General features: G+C 36.6%; 1 protein-coding gene across 1 annotated transcript in view; it reads left to right on the forward strand.

Moving 5' to 3' along the window:
• The window catches only part of FIG4 (FIG4 phosphoinositide 5-phosphatase), a 164,924-nt gene extending 154,691 nt beyond the window's left edge, over nucleotides 1-10,233 (forward strand). The window contains exon 24 of the mRNA XM_072408758.1: nucleotides 9,898-10,233. Coding sequence (XP_072264859.1) covers nucleotides 9,898-10,075 — 178 coding nt within the window. The 3' untranslated portion in view covers nucleotides 10,076-10,233. The remainder of the gene's footprint in view (nucleotides 1-9,897) is intronic.
• Nucleotides 10,234-17,805: the final 7,572 nt, after the last annotated feature.

Here is a 17,805-nt window from a genome sequence, read left to right on the forward strand (position 1 = left end):
TATATATATATATATATATATATATATATATATATATAGGCTTGTAAAACAAACAACATACCAACAGAATAAGCTAAAAGGAATAAAAGCAATAGAAAAAAATGAGAACTAAAGTGAAAATAAAAAAAGCATACTGAAATGTAGTCCCGTAGATCCCTCAATGGCGCTGGACCTTCCCTTGATCCGGTCCCGCGTCGTCCTGGAATTCTTTTTCGTCAGCGCCGGACACTACAATCTTCAGTCTTCTCTTACGGTCTTCTTCCTACACTGTAAAGGTGGGGGGAAGAGAGTCGATCTCACTGCTCATGTGTGAGATCGGCATCTGTTTTCCCTTAGTGGAAAAAAATGCCCCTTTTGCACATCCTTATAACTGGGCATGCACAGAAGGAGCAGCCAGAGGCCTCCTGGGATGCGTGACGTAGGTCTGCACTCCCATTCAGTCTTGATCTCCGTGATCACTGTACACCCAACAAAATTATTATAGATAGCATGGTATTTTTGTTTGCTAAAGGAAACCTATCTAACTTCTTTGTAGGGTACAAAAAAATACTTTTCTGCAGAGAGGCAAAATTTGGCAATAGAAGTTTATATTTTTTATTTATTTATTTATTTATTTGCCTTTTTCTGAAATGTAACCACTGGATTTTATGAGTGGTTGAGTCCACTTAACATTAGTCTTTTATTCAGCATATGGAACTGTAGTTTGTACTATGCCGGTACAAGACAAATATAGTATTCAATTCTTAAATTTTATGTTTAATAAAAAAATCCTAACATTTCACAAAGAAATGGCCAGTACCAATAAATCCCTTTGCGTCTTACCCAAACATTAAATAGTAGTATTAAAATATCAATAGCTATGTTGTAGCAACTAGATAACTGAAAGCTTTTACAGCTTTTGAGTCTGTAGAAATTACTTGTTTTCTTATGCAAAAATTAAATAAATAAAAATATCAAGTTGCCATAGAAAATCATATTGTGATTGTAATTAAATACTGCCAATGAAGAGCTAAAACAACCTATATTTTTTTTAAATAGTCATCACATATTACCAATCCAGAGTGTGTTCTTGTTTGGTGTAACCAGCAATTCACACAAAACTTGGCAAAGTTTTTATGAACAGGAATTATTACTAATTGTTATGACTCATACCACCTTCAGATGACAGTGGCCTTATAATTAATGCTTATTAATGCTTCTGTTGATGTAATAAAAGTGTTATGAGTCAGGACAAAGTTGTTAGGATGGCAGTGTTTTTGTTTGTGGTATGCATTTCCCCCTTCTTCTATACTGATGAACTGATGTGAGCAGACTATTTCTCTTTGTGATTAACTATCTTTATAGGGTACAATACAATACCCTACAGCAACTCATAACCATCTTATGCTGCTCTGACCTGATGAATACTGAAATACTACTGTGGTTACATCATTGTTCAGGTAAACTTTACCATCACAATGGAATGAATAAGAGAAAAGACCTTTCTTGCTCGCCTTCGGTTCTGTTCATATGGAGTAGTGCTTTAAAATGACAATTTTACATAAATGGTAAAAAAAAAAAACTTTATAAGCTTGTTTAACTTTTTTAAAAACTATCTGCATTTGTAAGAGTAAAACCAGACCATGTTTTAAAATCTGCTAATGCACTATCTGGACAATTTCTATTGTTTTATAAAGATTTTCCTACAAGTATAATTTATGAATGTTTTGTATGCTGAATGCACGTTTTGTAGTGGTAAAACTCTTCATGTGGATAGATCATTACAGCACCACAACTCGTTATATACATTATAACCAAATAAAAAAATGTCACAGAGTATCCTTTGCATTTATTTCCACCTTCTGTTACTATTTATGTAGGTATACAGAAAATTATTGTACATTTTTTGGTGTTTGGCAATATTTTTCAGGTTGAATGCAATAAACGCAAACAGCTGATAGAAATTTCTGTTTTTTACCCCTACATTGGCAATAGCAGATCTTTGTAAGTACTTCTACATAACTTATAAATCATATAATGTAATCCTTTGTTTTCTTGGAATTCAGATGGAAATACATTTTTTTCTTGGTATTCTCAAACTATAGCTGAGTGTTGTTGATATTAAGTATTGCAAAAAGTTGTTCATATAGGCTTTTTTAGCCACATAACTAAAATACAGCAAGAGTTTGGGGGGGGGGTTGTGTGTGTGTGTGTGTGTGTGTATTTTTTACACAATCATATGTATAAAGCTTCGTACACACTTCCAATTATTATCGTTGGAAAACGAACGACGAACGATCCTGCACGATATCTACGAACGATCGTATAGCACCGATCCTGCACATAAAGATAACGACACGATCGTTCGTAGATATTGTACACAAAATAGATACGATCGTTTAAGCGATAGAGGAACTACGTGCACGACAGGAAAGTGAACGAACGTTCGTTCATTACGCATGCTCTGAACATGGACGATCAACGAACGACCGTACACACGAACGATGTTCAACGATCGTCGTCCGATCCGCCGGTCCGGTCGTTCGTTTCCAACGAGTTTCCTCGTTTGTCGGCGTCGTTGGTTACTTTTTTACGAACGATTTTTTGCCCAATCGATCGTTCGTCGTTCGATTGGAACGATAAAAATTGGAAGTGTGTACGCACCTTAAGTATACTAAGACCATGGTGTGATAAGTCCTGCCACCCTGTTTAACAGCACTGTAACTGTCATTACCAATCATAATGGCTGTCATATGATCCAGGTAACATGTTCTTCGATACACAAAAGTACAGATTTATTTCTTTGTTCCCAGAGGATAAACAGAATGGCAGGTTAGCAAAGTAAAGATATTTTGCATGTGCTGTTAGGGTGTGAAGATTAAAGGAAACTGTTGCTGTAACAATGTGAGGGAAATGTTACTAAATAAAACCCAGTACCTATTTTCCACCGTGGTATTCTTGATATTTACCAACATGTACAATATCTCCACACTAATCAGCAAAAAAACAATATCTTACTGTGAATGGAGACGGTTTGGTTGTTCACATTGTCTTCAAAGGTAGCTGCTGCAGGGAGAGTAAAATTTTTAATTATATTTTCAGGAATAATTATGAGGCATGCAAGTATTATTAGGAGAAAAGGGAAATGCTTTTTTTTCTCCAGAAATTTCTCAGTATGCTTGAAATGCACCCAGGAGTTAATTCACTACCCAGCACATATCAGTATTTGTTTTTTTAAAGAAGATAGGGAGCAGGCAAATAAATATGCTTCATTGAAGAAGGAACCTGTCCCATTGTGTTAGATTGCAGTATTTTGCTCCGGCTTTGTTATTACATTAGATATTGGAAGGAAGGTATGTAACTTTTGTAGTGCATATCTACTGGTATCTCCAGCTGTATTTATGTCTGGTAAAATGGCAGTGACAAATTCTGTCCACATAGAAGCCACTCCCTTATCAAAGTAACTTAATCAATATGAAAGTATATCAAGGCAGCAGATATGCAGTTTAAGTTTTGTGGAAGTTACACATTCTGTGGGATATAAAAGCAGCACTGCACTGGTTTTTATTTTATGTGCAGGAAAGGCACCAAAATACACATGCACATCAGCTACGTTCTCAAGTACATTACATACTGACATGGCAATAATATAGATCCATGACATAAGATTATTATGTCTGCAAATATAGAATTCAGTAGAGATGATTAACACTATCGCGTGCAAACATAAACACAAATGCATATAATTGCACTTGACAAGCACTTACTTTGGTAAAAGAATAAATAACACAGTGTTGTTTACATGTCACTTATTGCATAATGTTTCCTGCACTGGTTTAACCCAAACATTTTTCAGTCTCTGCAACATTTGCCATTATTGCACATGCAAACAGCATTCAGCTGGCAAGGATCCTATTATTTTGAATCTGAGCTTTTAGTCATTATGGCTTTTCAGTGTAAATGTGACAATTGCAAACTCTGAAAACATAACAATATTTTGTAATTTTCTGTCTCATACAATTTCACCTGCAAGATTACAATAAATAAAATGATGGAACATCAAATTAAATAAATTACATCATAGGTCATTCATATTATGGAAGGCTCTTACATATACAAGGTCATGTTTAAAGGGGGATCTTCTTGTCAGTAACCATGTTTTATTCAGGAGCAGCTGTGTTTTACCAGAGCTTCCCTATCATCCAGTTTCTACATCTGATGCTGTTCTTGTTGTAGCAGAAATCTTTGCCAACCTAATGGGCAAGTGTACTCTAGAGCAATGTTCTAGACCATTTCATCACAATGGTCAAGATCTTATTCTGAAAAAAAGCCAGGGTTAAGCTGGTGCAACCACGGTGATTAGAGCATCTCTATATTATATCCTATAGCTACTCGCTATCCTATTGAGCATTTACTACAGTGTTCTTATCACAAGAATGGTTTCCCAAGAATGTGTTCACTCATTATTAGCAATTGTGAGATGTATACAATAATACATTGTCACAAGGGGTCTATTTGTAAAGCAGGGAATATCACATTCACGGAAACATTGCTTGCTGGAAAATCTTACAGATCAAAGATATCCTAGTCATCCTTGCAGTTTTAGTTTGTCCATGTTGATCATAGCAAATAGATGCGGTTCATCTGGACACTCCTTGGAATTTACCCTTAAATCCCTTTGCTCCAACACCAGGTCTTTAATCTTTATTTAGTGTTGCCAGCCTTAATAGCAAGAGCTTGTCTTTTGTGGACTATTCTCTATTCCCAACTATTCTAAGGGTCCTCGAAAGGTGTTCATCATATAGCGAGTTCCTAAAGAATCCATAAATGCTTTCATTGGCTAGCATCAAGGCTTTCTTTGAATGTGTGTTAGACCAACGTTTGTGTACATTCTTGATCCACCGCCTTCATTTTTTTCTAAGGGTGTCATTTTTCCCTCTAAATAAGGCTATAGTCCGGCCTTTGCCCTGTTCCAAACTGGCACATCAGTGGTCCTGCATTACCTGGATGTGGTGAGGACAAATAGGGTGTAGCTAGATGTGGCTATTCATCTTTTAACACTTATTCCACCACTTTTTCCAGGAGGCTTAAGTATTCATTTAGGCGTATGGTAGCACAGCTCTAGTAAATTCTTTTCTGGTCAAGGCTCATTCCATGAGGGCAGTTCTTCAAGGGCTTCCATTATCAGACCTCAGTTTTGCCAGTTTCAAAGGCATCCACTTTATCTTTGTTTTATACTTTTAGCAAATTCCACAGAACTGATATACTCAGATGCTAGTTTTGGCCATAAATTTCTGCATTTAGAGTTCACATTTTTGTTTTGTTTTCTTTTGGTCAAATCTTTGTATTATACTGTTTTTGAATGTCCTGTTTTTAAAGACCTGACATTTGTCCTTCAATAAACAGTAAATAAAATAGGATTTTTTTGTACTTCTTGTAACATCCTTGGTCTAGTTTGTTGTTTCTAACAACCTGCTTGGGCCAAACTTCAGTTGTGTTTTTGTTCTTACTTGGTGCCCCCCTCCTCCTCCCTGTTGCAATATTGCAAAACAAATAAGTCACAATTTTATTGGATAAAATATTTTACCAAATTTGTAGAAAAATAACAGCGTGGAGTGTTGAAAGAAATATCCTTTGAAAGTTGCTGACATCATATGCAAATAGAAACTCACCCCTTCAGATGAATTAAACTGAATGAATGCAAAGTAACAATATTAGTAATTTGTATATCTAAACCATGCTACCAAACAGTGTATACAAACACTGATTATTTACACCTATATGGGGGGAGAACAAGAAAGTGGCACCCTGCTGTTCTTTCCTCCAATGACATGCATAGTGGTTGTTCCCAATCTTGTTTTATGATTCATCCTGGGAGATTGATGAATCAAGTTGGGCGACTGCTGTTCACATGTCAGATTTTGGCCCAAGGCAAGCATGACTGTTTGTCTTGGGCAATGATTTTCTGACATTTATACACAGCCTGAAAGGTCAGTTTTAAACAGCAGTGGCTAAAACCACTATCTACACAGCAAAGCAACATGTCATGAAACATAGATGACCCTGTTGCTATTCAATATAAAAGAAATATGAAAGAAATAATTTGCTAAATATTGCACATGGAATTGAGGCCTCTAGACGGAGCACTGTCTGCATGAGGAAATAAAATGAAATAGTGTAAACAGTTTATCACACCAAGTTTTATTCTTTATTACTAAAGGTAATTGCTAACAAAATATTCATACAGTACTAGGTAGAAAATCACAGGAGTGTGGCTTATACTTGCAGATCAATATCATGTTATGTCTGGGCTTGCCACTGTGTGCTGGTATGCCATGACAAAGCTGTAAAAATGTGTCAGGATGACCTGAACCCTGTAATCTAGTCCTAGGACCATAGTGACTTTTTGTGCCTTAATGGGTCTCCAAACCACCTGCTTGAAATTACATTTTGCAAAGGACACAATAATGACTTTGTGACTCGTAGATGAAATATTGAATCATATTGATGATGCCAGATATGACACTGCCCTGGCACACTATGCTGCTTTGCAGGTCAAAAATGAAAGTACATCTGGATTAGTAAAACTGTTCCAAGTCGGTACACTGCACATCAGTTTGACAAAGAAAAACCTTTGAGAGTAACTCTACAGTTTCACTGTGCAATTCTAATGCAGGATGAGTAAACATGCTGATTGTTTATTATTTTTACATTTTGTTTATTTATTCATTGTTTTATAATAATATTTGGTATTTGTTGGGTCCTGAACATTGTGGTATAACCAGATCATTTCCCTAAATTCTAAGTTTTACCAGAATTTATTACATTTATTGTGGATAAAAATTTGCATAGAAAAAAAAAGGTAGGAGTGAGTTTACAATAATAAAATGTTATAAGAGTTCTTTCTGCTGTAATCCCTTGGTGCATATCAGGTCAGCTATTCACCGTGTCATAGTATATTTAACTTGTACTAGCAGTGAAGAATAGAATATGGCCTTTTTATTGCATTATTGCATATAGGGAATAAAACCACTGGGAATTTAGAGGTGTGAGTTACATGTAAAGGGTGTAAATTGTTTGGCTCACTGGTTGTGTGAAATTAGCTGGTTTCTAAAGAAACTCTGTATGAGCCTATTCTCTGGCTTCGATTTTTGCCCAAGTATAAGTTCATGCTGCAGCTGTAACAAAAACTAAAATCCCATGATGTGCAACGGAATGGTTAACTGTTTAGGTAACTTGCCACAAAATATATACAGTATGCACCTAAAGCTGTAGATTGCAAGTTGTTAAGAGATGAAACCAAATAAATTCCAGAATAATAGGATATGGAGAACATCACTGTCCCGGAAGGAACTTACAATTTAACATCATTACTACTCTCAGCTGGGCACAAACTAAGGTCAACCCGGAAAGCCTGTGAAACTATCTACATGCTTTTACATTGTGGGAGGACGTTGTACCTTAAACATCATGCAGGCTGTGTACCATGTGATAATGTATTCCATCAATGCAAAGCTAAACACCAAGCCACCATCTTTTAACCCTTATTGCTTTTTACTGTTACAGCAGAAATTTTTGTGGAGCAGTATTTTTCACAATCGATACTATATGTACTTACAGTCATGTAAGTCAAGAAAGTGCACCCACTTTCAGTAATATACTATTCAAAAATACTTTACGAAAGTATTCTATAGTCAAATGTGAGACCATCTGTGTGACAGCCAAATTTTGTCATGCAACAGGACAATGATCCCAAGCACACCAACAATTGCACAACAGAATGGCTAAAAAAGAAATGAATCAATGTGTTGCAATTGCTCAGTCATACTCCAGACCTCAACACATTTGAAATGCTGTTGCGCTACAGCACATGTATTTTATGATATGAAGAGTTTATTTTTTTAATGATAAAAAAGGTATGTTTTTATTTAAATAAGAAAAAAATGATTTAATAAGTGGTGCCTGTAAAGTCAATTTATTGGTGATAAATTTTTAAGCCTGCTACCAAGATGTTTTTTTTATGACCTGATACGTAAAACCTTGGAATTGAAAAAGTTGTAGTTTTTTCTTTTTACTGTATATATATATATATATATGATGACATAACGCTGCTGTCTGCAGCGATCTAGGGTCGAGAAAGGGGCAATGATATCCTCCGTGACCTCCCGATATCCTTGGGTCACAGAGGAAGGTTAAATTTCAATGGGTGTCATTTAGCCTAGAGGAGGGGCTGCACAGCATTTCCGAATTGTCTGCAAGAGATGAAGCAAAATACTGGGTGAGTATAGCAGCTGGATCTTTTTTCTCCGAGATGCTGGGGACTAAATTTGTTCTTTTTAAACATAGCAGGAGTTGGTTAACAAATGACCATATTGTTTGTTCATAGTACAGCAGTTCTAGCATAAACTTTTCATTTTTGGAAATCTAGTCAAAATGTTAGTGAATCTGGACACAATGAAATCTGTTTTTCTTTACAACAAGCAAAGTTTGAGCAGGGTTATGTAATTTTTTTTACCACTGTATAAAATTATACTTTTAGTCACTTAGCTTGTGTTATTATGCTAGCTGATATAAAAGTGATAGAAAAGCTTCCTGCTATTACAACAGAAATTACATTTCAGAAAGAGCAGGAGCATACTAAACATGAATATTAAAGATAATTTCATTATCTTGATTCAAATGGGATTGGACTGTGATGTCAAAGTTGTTGAGAATGAAAGCAGGGTGTTGATTAGATTGATGTGCTGGTTATGCATATGAGAAAAAAACACAGCTTTTGACAATACCCAGCACTGTCATGTTATAATATTTTTAATAAGGCAAAATGTACGGAAATGTAAGTAGGCCACTAAGCACGGTGGATTTTAAGTAAGCCGTCCTCGGTCTGTTCTTCAGGTTTTCAGTAGTTTGAGTAAATGTGGTTATGTACTGCTGGTAGCTGATTTATGTTTCTGTTTATGTTCAATAACCCATTACTACTGGTGTAATTTGTTCTTTGTCTGCTTTGGAAAATGTAGAAATTATATCATCAATACTTACTCTAATTTTCTATAGTCTGATCATTTTACTAGAAAATTACTGCACACATTATAGTTATGCAACGTTTCATTTTATGAGATTGATTTGAAGCAAACACAGAGTATTGGGCCCACTACTGAGTGTAAACATGTGGGTCTGTTTTTTTGTCATTAATGATTTGGTGTAGAATACCTTGATTTCATAAATAAACAATCAGATGAGATCATGGTATGACTGCATTTCCATTGCACACTTACCTAAATATGAATTGGGCAAAGATGGTGTTTTTACTTTATATGTCTATAAGCTTATTAGCTCTTCATTTTTGTTGTGCAGCCCATAGCAATCAATAAGAATTGATATTTATTAAATAAATAATCTTGTTTTTTATTGTGAGTTTAGTACAATTTCCAATTGATGATTAGTTAAAGCTGTAATAATTACAGATATCAAAACGAACACCAAAAAATGTAGTAGTAAATTCCTGAAGATCATACAGTTTATGGTAAATTCATAAATTAAAATACTTTTTCAACCTTAATCCTAATCCACTGTGACAGCAGTAAGACTCTGTAAGGTATGGGATAAAAGGGACTTGTCTCTAATCTCCAAGTTAAGCTCAAAGCAGGGGTTTTGGGATAGGGGTAGATAGAGGAAGAATGACTTGATCTCTTGAGGGATCTGTAGTGATTTTTTAGGATTAAAAAAAAATTAAGGCCAATTACTTCACAATGCTTTCATCATTCTAATAAATATACTTAGAATATGGAAGACTACCATCCTAGACATTTTAGACGTTTCCTTTTATAATATACTCAAATCATAGTTTGTGTTACCTTATTCATTTATTTCCATTATCTTTATGTTTTGACTAATTTTTGAAATGTGTATTTTCTCTAGGAGCTGCATTTCATTGTTTTCCCAGGACAACATATATGAAGTAACACCTCCCAAGGTAGACCGAAAGTCAATGGATATTTTTCACGCCCACATCCAAGCAGGGAGAGGTATCATGCAGCCCCTGGGGAAAGAGGACATCCTCACGTACAGAGAATACATACGAAACCGCTACATGTAAAAGGCCTAAACTCATTACAAAACCTATTAGAATAATACAGAAATAAATTTGTAACTAACAGTGTTATTGTGAACTGTGTGCATTGAATAAATACTTGGCTGAATAAATAAATGTTTTTATGCTTTTTCATTAGTAAAGCACATTTAGGTTCAAAACAATGTGTCTGTTAATTTTTCGGTCTTAACCTTCAGACTAATTGCTGCTAAATATACATGAACCTAAAAACTATTTGTGTTAAAAAGTAGCCAGCAATGATATTTGGGTTGACACCAGAGAGTGTGTACATAAAACTTTTAGAATTACTTTGAGGTCCTATCTTTACTTTCCTCCCGTTGCTATATGTATTTGGTACAGATCTTGGGCTATTGTAGCATTATGTCCTGCTAACGAGAGAACTTTATCATATTTTTACATATTTTAAATTAAAATCTTATATTGCATGTAGTAAACATTCTAATTGTGGGGGAAAAAAAGTCTTTAAAACAACCACAGTTATTAAATTCTCACTAGAAACAAATAATCAAGAGAAGTCTGTTGTATGACCTGCCAGTTCCAGCGGGCTGCCATGCTGTACACTTCAGCGTGATGTGGAGTGGAACACAAGCAGCTGTTGCACAATTAAAGACTTTAATCTGGAACGAGTGATTATGTTCCATAGTACAACATGAATCACTTGAATAACAACGGGAACAAGGCGTCAAAGGGAACAATATGTATTTTGTATTTACTGTATACTTTTTTCTTATGTTGTATGTTGTTTTCATGTTATGCATCTTGGACAAATTTAGTTGTCATTATTGTTACATTCCGCCAATTGCTGTATGTTAGGTGGAATGTACATTTGGAGTTATAGCAATTACATTACAAACATGTTACTTAAAGCACAAGTAGACTGGGGGGAAAAAACTCACTTACCTTTACTTTTGGAGATCATCAATCCCTCCAGAGTTTCCTGAATCTGGTCCTATGTCATTGTTGTATCCTCCTTCGCCAGGCACTGTCATTTTTGCCTTTTTTTTTCTTTCTTTTTTTTCTTTCTTTTTTTTCTATCTTCTTCCTACGTCACCTGATCTTGCACTGTGCGGGCATGAGATCGGGTGGCATAGATGGGGAAAAAGAGTGTCAATCTCACTGCGCATGTGTGCGGTCCATATTTTTTTTTATCCCATTGAAGATAATGAAGCCTCACAGGATCCATGGGTTGTCATGGATCCTGGGAGGCTCTGCGCTCCCATTCTGATTAGGACAGAAAGGGGGGGGGGGGGCTTTACCCTTATTATATTTTTATTTTATTTTTACCCCCTCCCCCCCAAAAATAAGGTAATATTTACCTTATTTAAAAGGGTTGTCTACCCTTTTATGTAAGGTGAAAAATTTAGTTTACACCTGCTTAAATTGGTTCCATTTAAAAATGGCTTCGGAACTCCATTGTTTTAACGCCTTTGTTTACTCCAGTGTACTATAGTTGGCAACAATCATTATCCAGGGAGTTGATTACTTAATGTAAAATATTTTCATTTGCTTAATGTTATCTATTTGACCCAGAACTGAGCCTGGGGTGGCGTAACGTAATGCAATATTCCAATAAATAAGGTATTCAATAGATTTTCAGAGAAACATTAAACAGAGGGAATATGGGCATATAAAAGACAAATGAGCTGGCTTTTATATGCTCCAAAATATATGCTCAACCGATCCAACCAGGGGACACTCCTTAAAAAAAAATACTTGAAACTTCTGGGAAGATTGAATTTAATTTTTGGGGTCAAGTACCATCCAGTATGGAGTTTAGGAGCTGTCTCACATACTACAAAAAATTGACAAAATTTATGTAGGTACATTGAACATGGTTTCTCATGGTTTCTGTTGGGATGTAAAAGTCAGGAAACCATTAATTTCCCATTTGTTCATTTGTACTGACATCTCCAGGATATAAAAATGGGCTAGGTTATTATAAAGTTTAGAGGTGACCTATTTACACCAAAAGTAAAGTTGGTGTTATTAGGGGTAAATCCCTCTCTTGTACCGCTATCCAGTTTAAAAAAAAAATTAAATAGCAGCCAGGAAGTCTGATCCTAGTTTTGAGAATGGTGCAATGCATTACCCTTGTTGAAAAATTCACCTTGGAACCTCAGCCTCCTCAATGTTAAGGTAAGGCCATAACATACTCTCAAAGGCACTGTGTATATCTACGCTCAGAAGGAACACTTGTGTAGATTGACATCCTGAATAATATTGAGGGTTAATCTAATCTCAGCAACCTGCCTGTTAGGAATAAAATTGGATTGATCTGGGGAGACCCAGAGACAATTACATACAGTTAGGTCCATAAATATTTGGACAGACAGCTTTTTTTTCCAATTTTGGTTCTGTACATTGCCACAAATATTTTTAAAAGAAACAACTCAGCTTTAATTCAGTGGGTTGAACACAAAGATTGCATAAAAATGTGAGGAACTAAAGCCTTTTATTAACACAATCACTTCATTTCAGGGGCTCAAAAGTAATTGGACAAATAGAAAAGCTGAAAAAAAAATGTTCATTTCTAATACTTGGTTGACAACCCTTTGCTGGCAATGACAGCCTGTAGTCTTGAACTCATGGACATCACCAGATGCTGGGTTTCCTCTTTTTAATGCTCTGCCAGACCTTTACTGCAGCGGCTTTTCAAGGGAATTGCCCACACCAGCCCATGAAATAGCCTTTGAGTCAATTGTCCAATTACTTTTGAGCCCCTGAAATAAAGTAATTGTGTGTGGTAATGTACACAACCAAAATTAGAAAAAAGTTTTCTCTGTCCAAATATTTATGGACCTAACTGTAGGTCAACCTGTCTGCTTACACTCAGGTAAAAAAGTTTCATTGGTAATAACTAATACCTGGCATTAATTTGGAGGAAGATAACATTTGTTTGTGGTTTAGGAAGGATCAACACATCTGATAAAAAAACATTTTTATTCTTTTATTTTTTAAAAGGAAACATTCACTAACCTTCTCTTTGAACAGTGTATCAAACTTCAGCAGCCTTTTTGAAACTTATTAATCCTGTGGAATACAAAGTCTTGAGAAACCTCTGCTAAAACTATTTCATTGGGTGCCAGCAGGTAAAATTTCTATATTATTGGTCAACTGAAAGAATGTTCCTACTACAGTGATGGTCTGACTGCCACAATAACGACAAATTGAATAATCTCTGGTGTCATGCTGCTGCCTTTAAAAAGTGTAAAATTAGCAGGCACCAACAAATGGGGGATGTAAATCTTCCACACTTCAATGAACCCCTAGCACCTCAGGAGGACACCTGGTTGACAATGGCTGAACTTAAGAAAATAAAGCAGCTTTAAATGGTCTCTAAGAATATAGAAGAGCAGATAATAGTTCTGTATTGACAAGACATTTTTTTTGTTTTTGATAATGTTAATTTATAGTTGTCAATTAATACCAGCCTTTTTCTAGCTACCTTAATTCAATCGCTCTGCAATCCCCCAACATTCTGTTTGGCTACTGGTACCCTGATTAAAATTGCTTGTATAACTGATTTGCTGCTTTTTTCTTAGGCTTGGGGAGACTCTGCTTTTCCTTTGCTTTCATCCATCACTTCTTCATTGAATCAATTGGTGGCTTGGTTGCTCCCTGTCAATTATCAGCAGTGGGAAAGCTGCACAGGCTTGATCCCCTTCTATTAGCAGACCTCCTGCCCATTTTTCCTGGTAATTGCTTATGTTCACATTAGTTTACAGTTTATCCTGCTTTGCGTGATGTCTTATCAGAAGTGGTACCTCGCCTTCTGTGGTTATCCTATCCTCTTCCCTCTTATGAAAAAAATTTGAAGCAGCTGAACCGTCCGCTTTTTAAGCAGTTATAAACTTTATATACAACTTTGTGTTGTTTTTCCTTTCATCATGTCAATCCGGAAGGTGGGATTCCTGGTCTGTACAGGCCGGATTCATTTCATTTGTCAGAAGTGGGTCTTAATATTTTCAATTTGTGTCTTCAGTGGGCTTTAGAATTGGCTTTATCACCTTGTCTGAGCATAGCAGTCTGACCTTTGGGGTGAATTTTCTGAGAATTTTCTCTGAGCTCTCCCTCACAGGGGCTCACAATCTAATGTCCCTACTATAGTCCTATGTCTTTAATACAGTCTAAGGTCAATTTATTTTTAACCTTTTAATTTTTTTTGGAATGGAGTAAACTGGAGTACCCGGAGGAAACACGCGGAAACAGAAGGAGAACCTGAAAACTCTATGCAGATGGTGTCCTGACCAAGATTCGAACCTAGGACCTAGCGCTGCAAAAGGCCACAATGCTGCCCATATAATCTTTCTATCAGTAGAATTGACTTCATATTGTTTGAAAATGTCCCGAAAACCCCTCCCACATTGATGGGAAATTGCTTCCCTAAGTTCATTCCTGTTGATCAGGTAATCATGTGCATTTGATTAGTAGCACTTGGCTGCTTCTGCATTTTAACTAAGTCTTTGTTTAATAAATGTCACAGTGTAATATGTCATGTGTTGTTCATCTGAGGCTGTATTTACCTAACTTTAAGACCTGCTAGGAACTAGATGATTATTTGTTATATCCTAATATACAAAACATTTTCCTTTTTTACATGACTTTAACTGGAGCCCTGAGTAAACCAGACCCTGGTTTACCAAAGAAAGTTTGCTGCCTGTAGTTCTGTATACATAACTGATTGTAGTGAGTGAGAAGTACGTTTAAAGAAAAGATACTTAGAATTTCAATTCCACATTCTATTCCAATAAAATGTTGTTCCCTTTAAATACTTTGTATACAAAGGACTACTTTATCTCTGCTGTGAAATTGTTTAAATCTATACATGCAGGTATTCTGAGCACACTGTCAAGGTGCATGATATGCAGCCACAAATATTTAAAAATGAACCAATTAATTAAAAGGTCCAGTTTTCACATGCAGTTGTATTGCTGTGTACTGTTGGGCTACAAAGTAGTTTTATTATAAGGACACTGAAGAAGTATATGAATTATATATATGTCTTCAGTGTCTTTCTAATGAAAGTACTTTGTAACCCAGCAGTACAGCAGAGGTTGGAACTCAAGTTGCGCCACTTGGACTTGAGTCTGACTTAAGTCGCCTAATGAACAACTTGCCACTTGACCCGTGACGTGCTTTCTCTGCTGGGGAGAAAACTTAGAATGCAAGAAAGGTGGGAAGGAAGGCACTGAGCCTTCTGTAACACAACACTGCCTTCCTCACCCTTCCTCACCGCCTTTCTTGCTATGTAAGTTTTCTCCTCTGACAGCTGAAGGGGAGGCTGTGTAACAGAAGCCTCACTGCCTTCCCCCTTCAGCTGTCAGAGGGGAAATCCGTGGACTGCGATCCTGTACTCAAGAGCAGGATCAGAGCTCTGTTTCTTTATGGGGACAAATGGGGATAAATTAAGTGACTTGACTTGGGACTCAACTTGGAAGAATTCTTGGTGATTTGCGACTTGACTTGGGACTTGGTGTCAATAACTTGGGACTCGTCCTGCACTTAAAGGGTGATGACTTAACGAATACAAACAACATAAGTTTGTTTTTTTTTATCAAAAACCTAAGGAAACTGAATTTCCATTGTCCATTTTACTATAAAACAGTAAAATGGGCAATGGAAATTTAGTTTCTTTAGTATTTTGATAACAAAAAACATATGTTGTTTGTATTCCAGTGGTCTCTTACTTTATTGCACAGGAAGTATCTGATACGTGGGTTGTTACATCTGCCTTGGCTTGTGGAATAATCATCACATCTGCTTATTCTAGCCACAAAAGCTGTTAACAATATTAACAACTTCACAGGTAGACTAGCAAATGCCAACAATCTGCTGGCAATTCTCTAATTTATGATGAATTAACTATGTGCTGCTAATTGCTGTCCTGAGGTAAGGGACTCCCACAAACTCATTCTCTTAGAATTTGTTATAGCAGACAATATTTTTTTGTACAAACATTTTTTACGTATAGGGATCTAAAGTCAACAAGACAGATTCATTGTGTTTTTTTACCTGTTTAGGTAGCACAGCACACAGGTCAGTCAAAAGCCACTTTCATATACTTACAAGTATCTGCCGAATGCTGAATTTCATGATACTGTACCTTGGACATAGAATAGAGCCCCCACTTTTACTATATATATATATATATATATATATATATATATATATAAAATCTTACAGTAGCTCCTAAAGTAACTTTCTCCAAGGGGAAACTGTAGCCCCACTGGTGTATTTCTAAGGCAAATTCTGACATTGACCAATTTCACATCTGCTTTTTTCAGGGCAAATTTCCACTCTCTCAATTTCCACTCTGAGCTTTCCATGCTGCCTTCCTGAATTTAGGTTTAAACAATTTTCTGTTATTCAGTATACAAGCCATGCTAATACACCCCTGACATCTGCTACTTTGCCTACTTTGCTCAGTGGTTCACTAAAAATCGTTGTTAAAATGTATCAAATCCCGAAGGTCATGGTATCCCTTGCCTGAGTTGCAACATGCTAAGGAGTTGCCCCCTTTGGATCCCTGGCACTGTATACAACTTACTTATGTGTTATGAGCTCTTCCACAGTCAGCAACCTTTTGCCGCTCCTTGTTGCCTTTGGAATCCCTGTGTTTAGCAGGGATTCCCCTGAAAGATTCCTTGTCTTACTCGTACCAGGCACTGTTAGCTGTACATGCACCCCAAACTCCTGGCTTTGTGACCCGGTGGGAGACTTGAAAGAGAAATTTCCCGAAACTCAAAATGATATGTATTTTTAAAAAAATGTATCAAATCCCCTGTTCCCACCTTGCTGGTTCTAATCCCTCTCTTCCTCCCCAGTCTGTTAATTCTTAATCTACCTGTTTCAACACCCACTTGTTATCTTTGGCTACACAATTGCACTTTCTCCCTCCATTGCTTTTCTTTTGTGACGTCTCGCCCAACCAAGGTTTCCCATTTCCCTCATAACCTTTCTATTTTGCACCCTTCTTTTACCAAGGTTTACAATGCTCCTAACCTCATTCCTATCTCCCAATTCATAAATGCTTATCCCTTTTTCTTGTGGTATATTGAATGTCAGGTTTATTTGCAACAAGCTAACTTTAATCCACAACCTTATCCCATACAAGTCTATATATAGCCTATTAAATCTGGGTTGTTACAGCAACTTGGCTTTTACCCCTGACTCTACTTCTGCTATTGCACTTTCCTGTGGAGGTTTGCACATAACACACACCCAAAGCCAGCAGGACAGATGAAGTCGCTCCTATTTACTCCCCAATTGTACCTACCCAGTGCTTCCTACCCCCATCCTCTCTCATCTGAAGTACGCACTATCTGTTTATTTCACCCCTAACCCTCATAGTTGCAGTTGTTTATTAGCCCCCTTTCCCAGTCCCCCAATTTTTAGACAGCTTTGCTTCTTGGCTCCCACACATACTTCCCCACAAACTGCCAACTCTCTTACTTGGTGACTCAAGATTACAACAGATGATCCTAGCAAACCTTTTTTAGTCAAGCTTTCTGTTACAAGCTGCTTTGGGTTAACAAAGAATATACAGTAGATCCTGCCATCTCAAAACATGGTACCCTCACTCACCTTGACAACTCAGCATTACTGTTTGAATTACTGTGTTATACTTTCTGGTGCACTTCCTGTGGAGCCTTAGCCCACAGGAAAACACCTCCACCATGACCTGTCTCTCCAATGTTTGACTCTAAAACTAAATG

This window comes from Pyxicephalus adspersus, chromosome 4, assembly GCF_032062135.1.
Source record: "Pyxicephalus adspersus chromosome 4, UCB_Pads_2.0, whole genome shotgun sequence".
Lineage (NCBI taxonomy): Eukaryota > Metazoa > Chordata > Amphibia > Anura > Pyxicephalidae > Pyxicephalus > Pyxicephalus adspersus.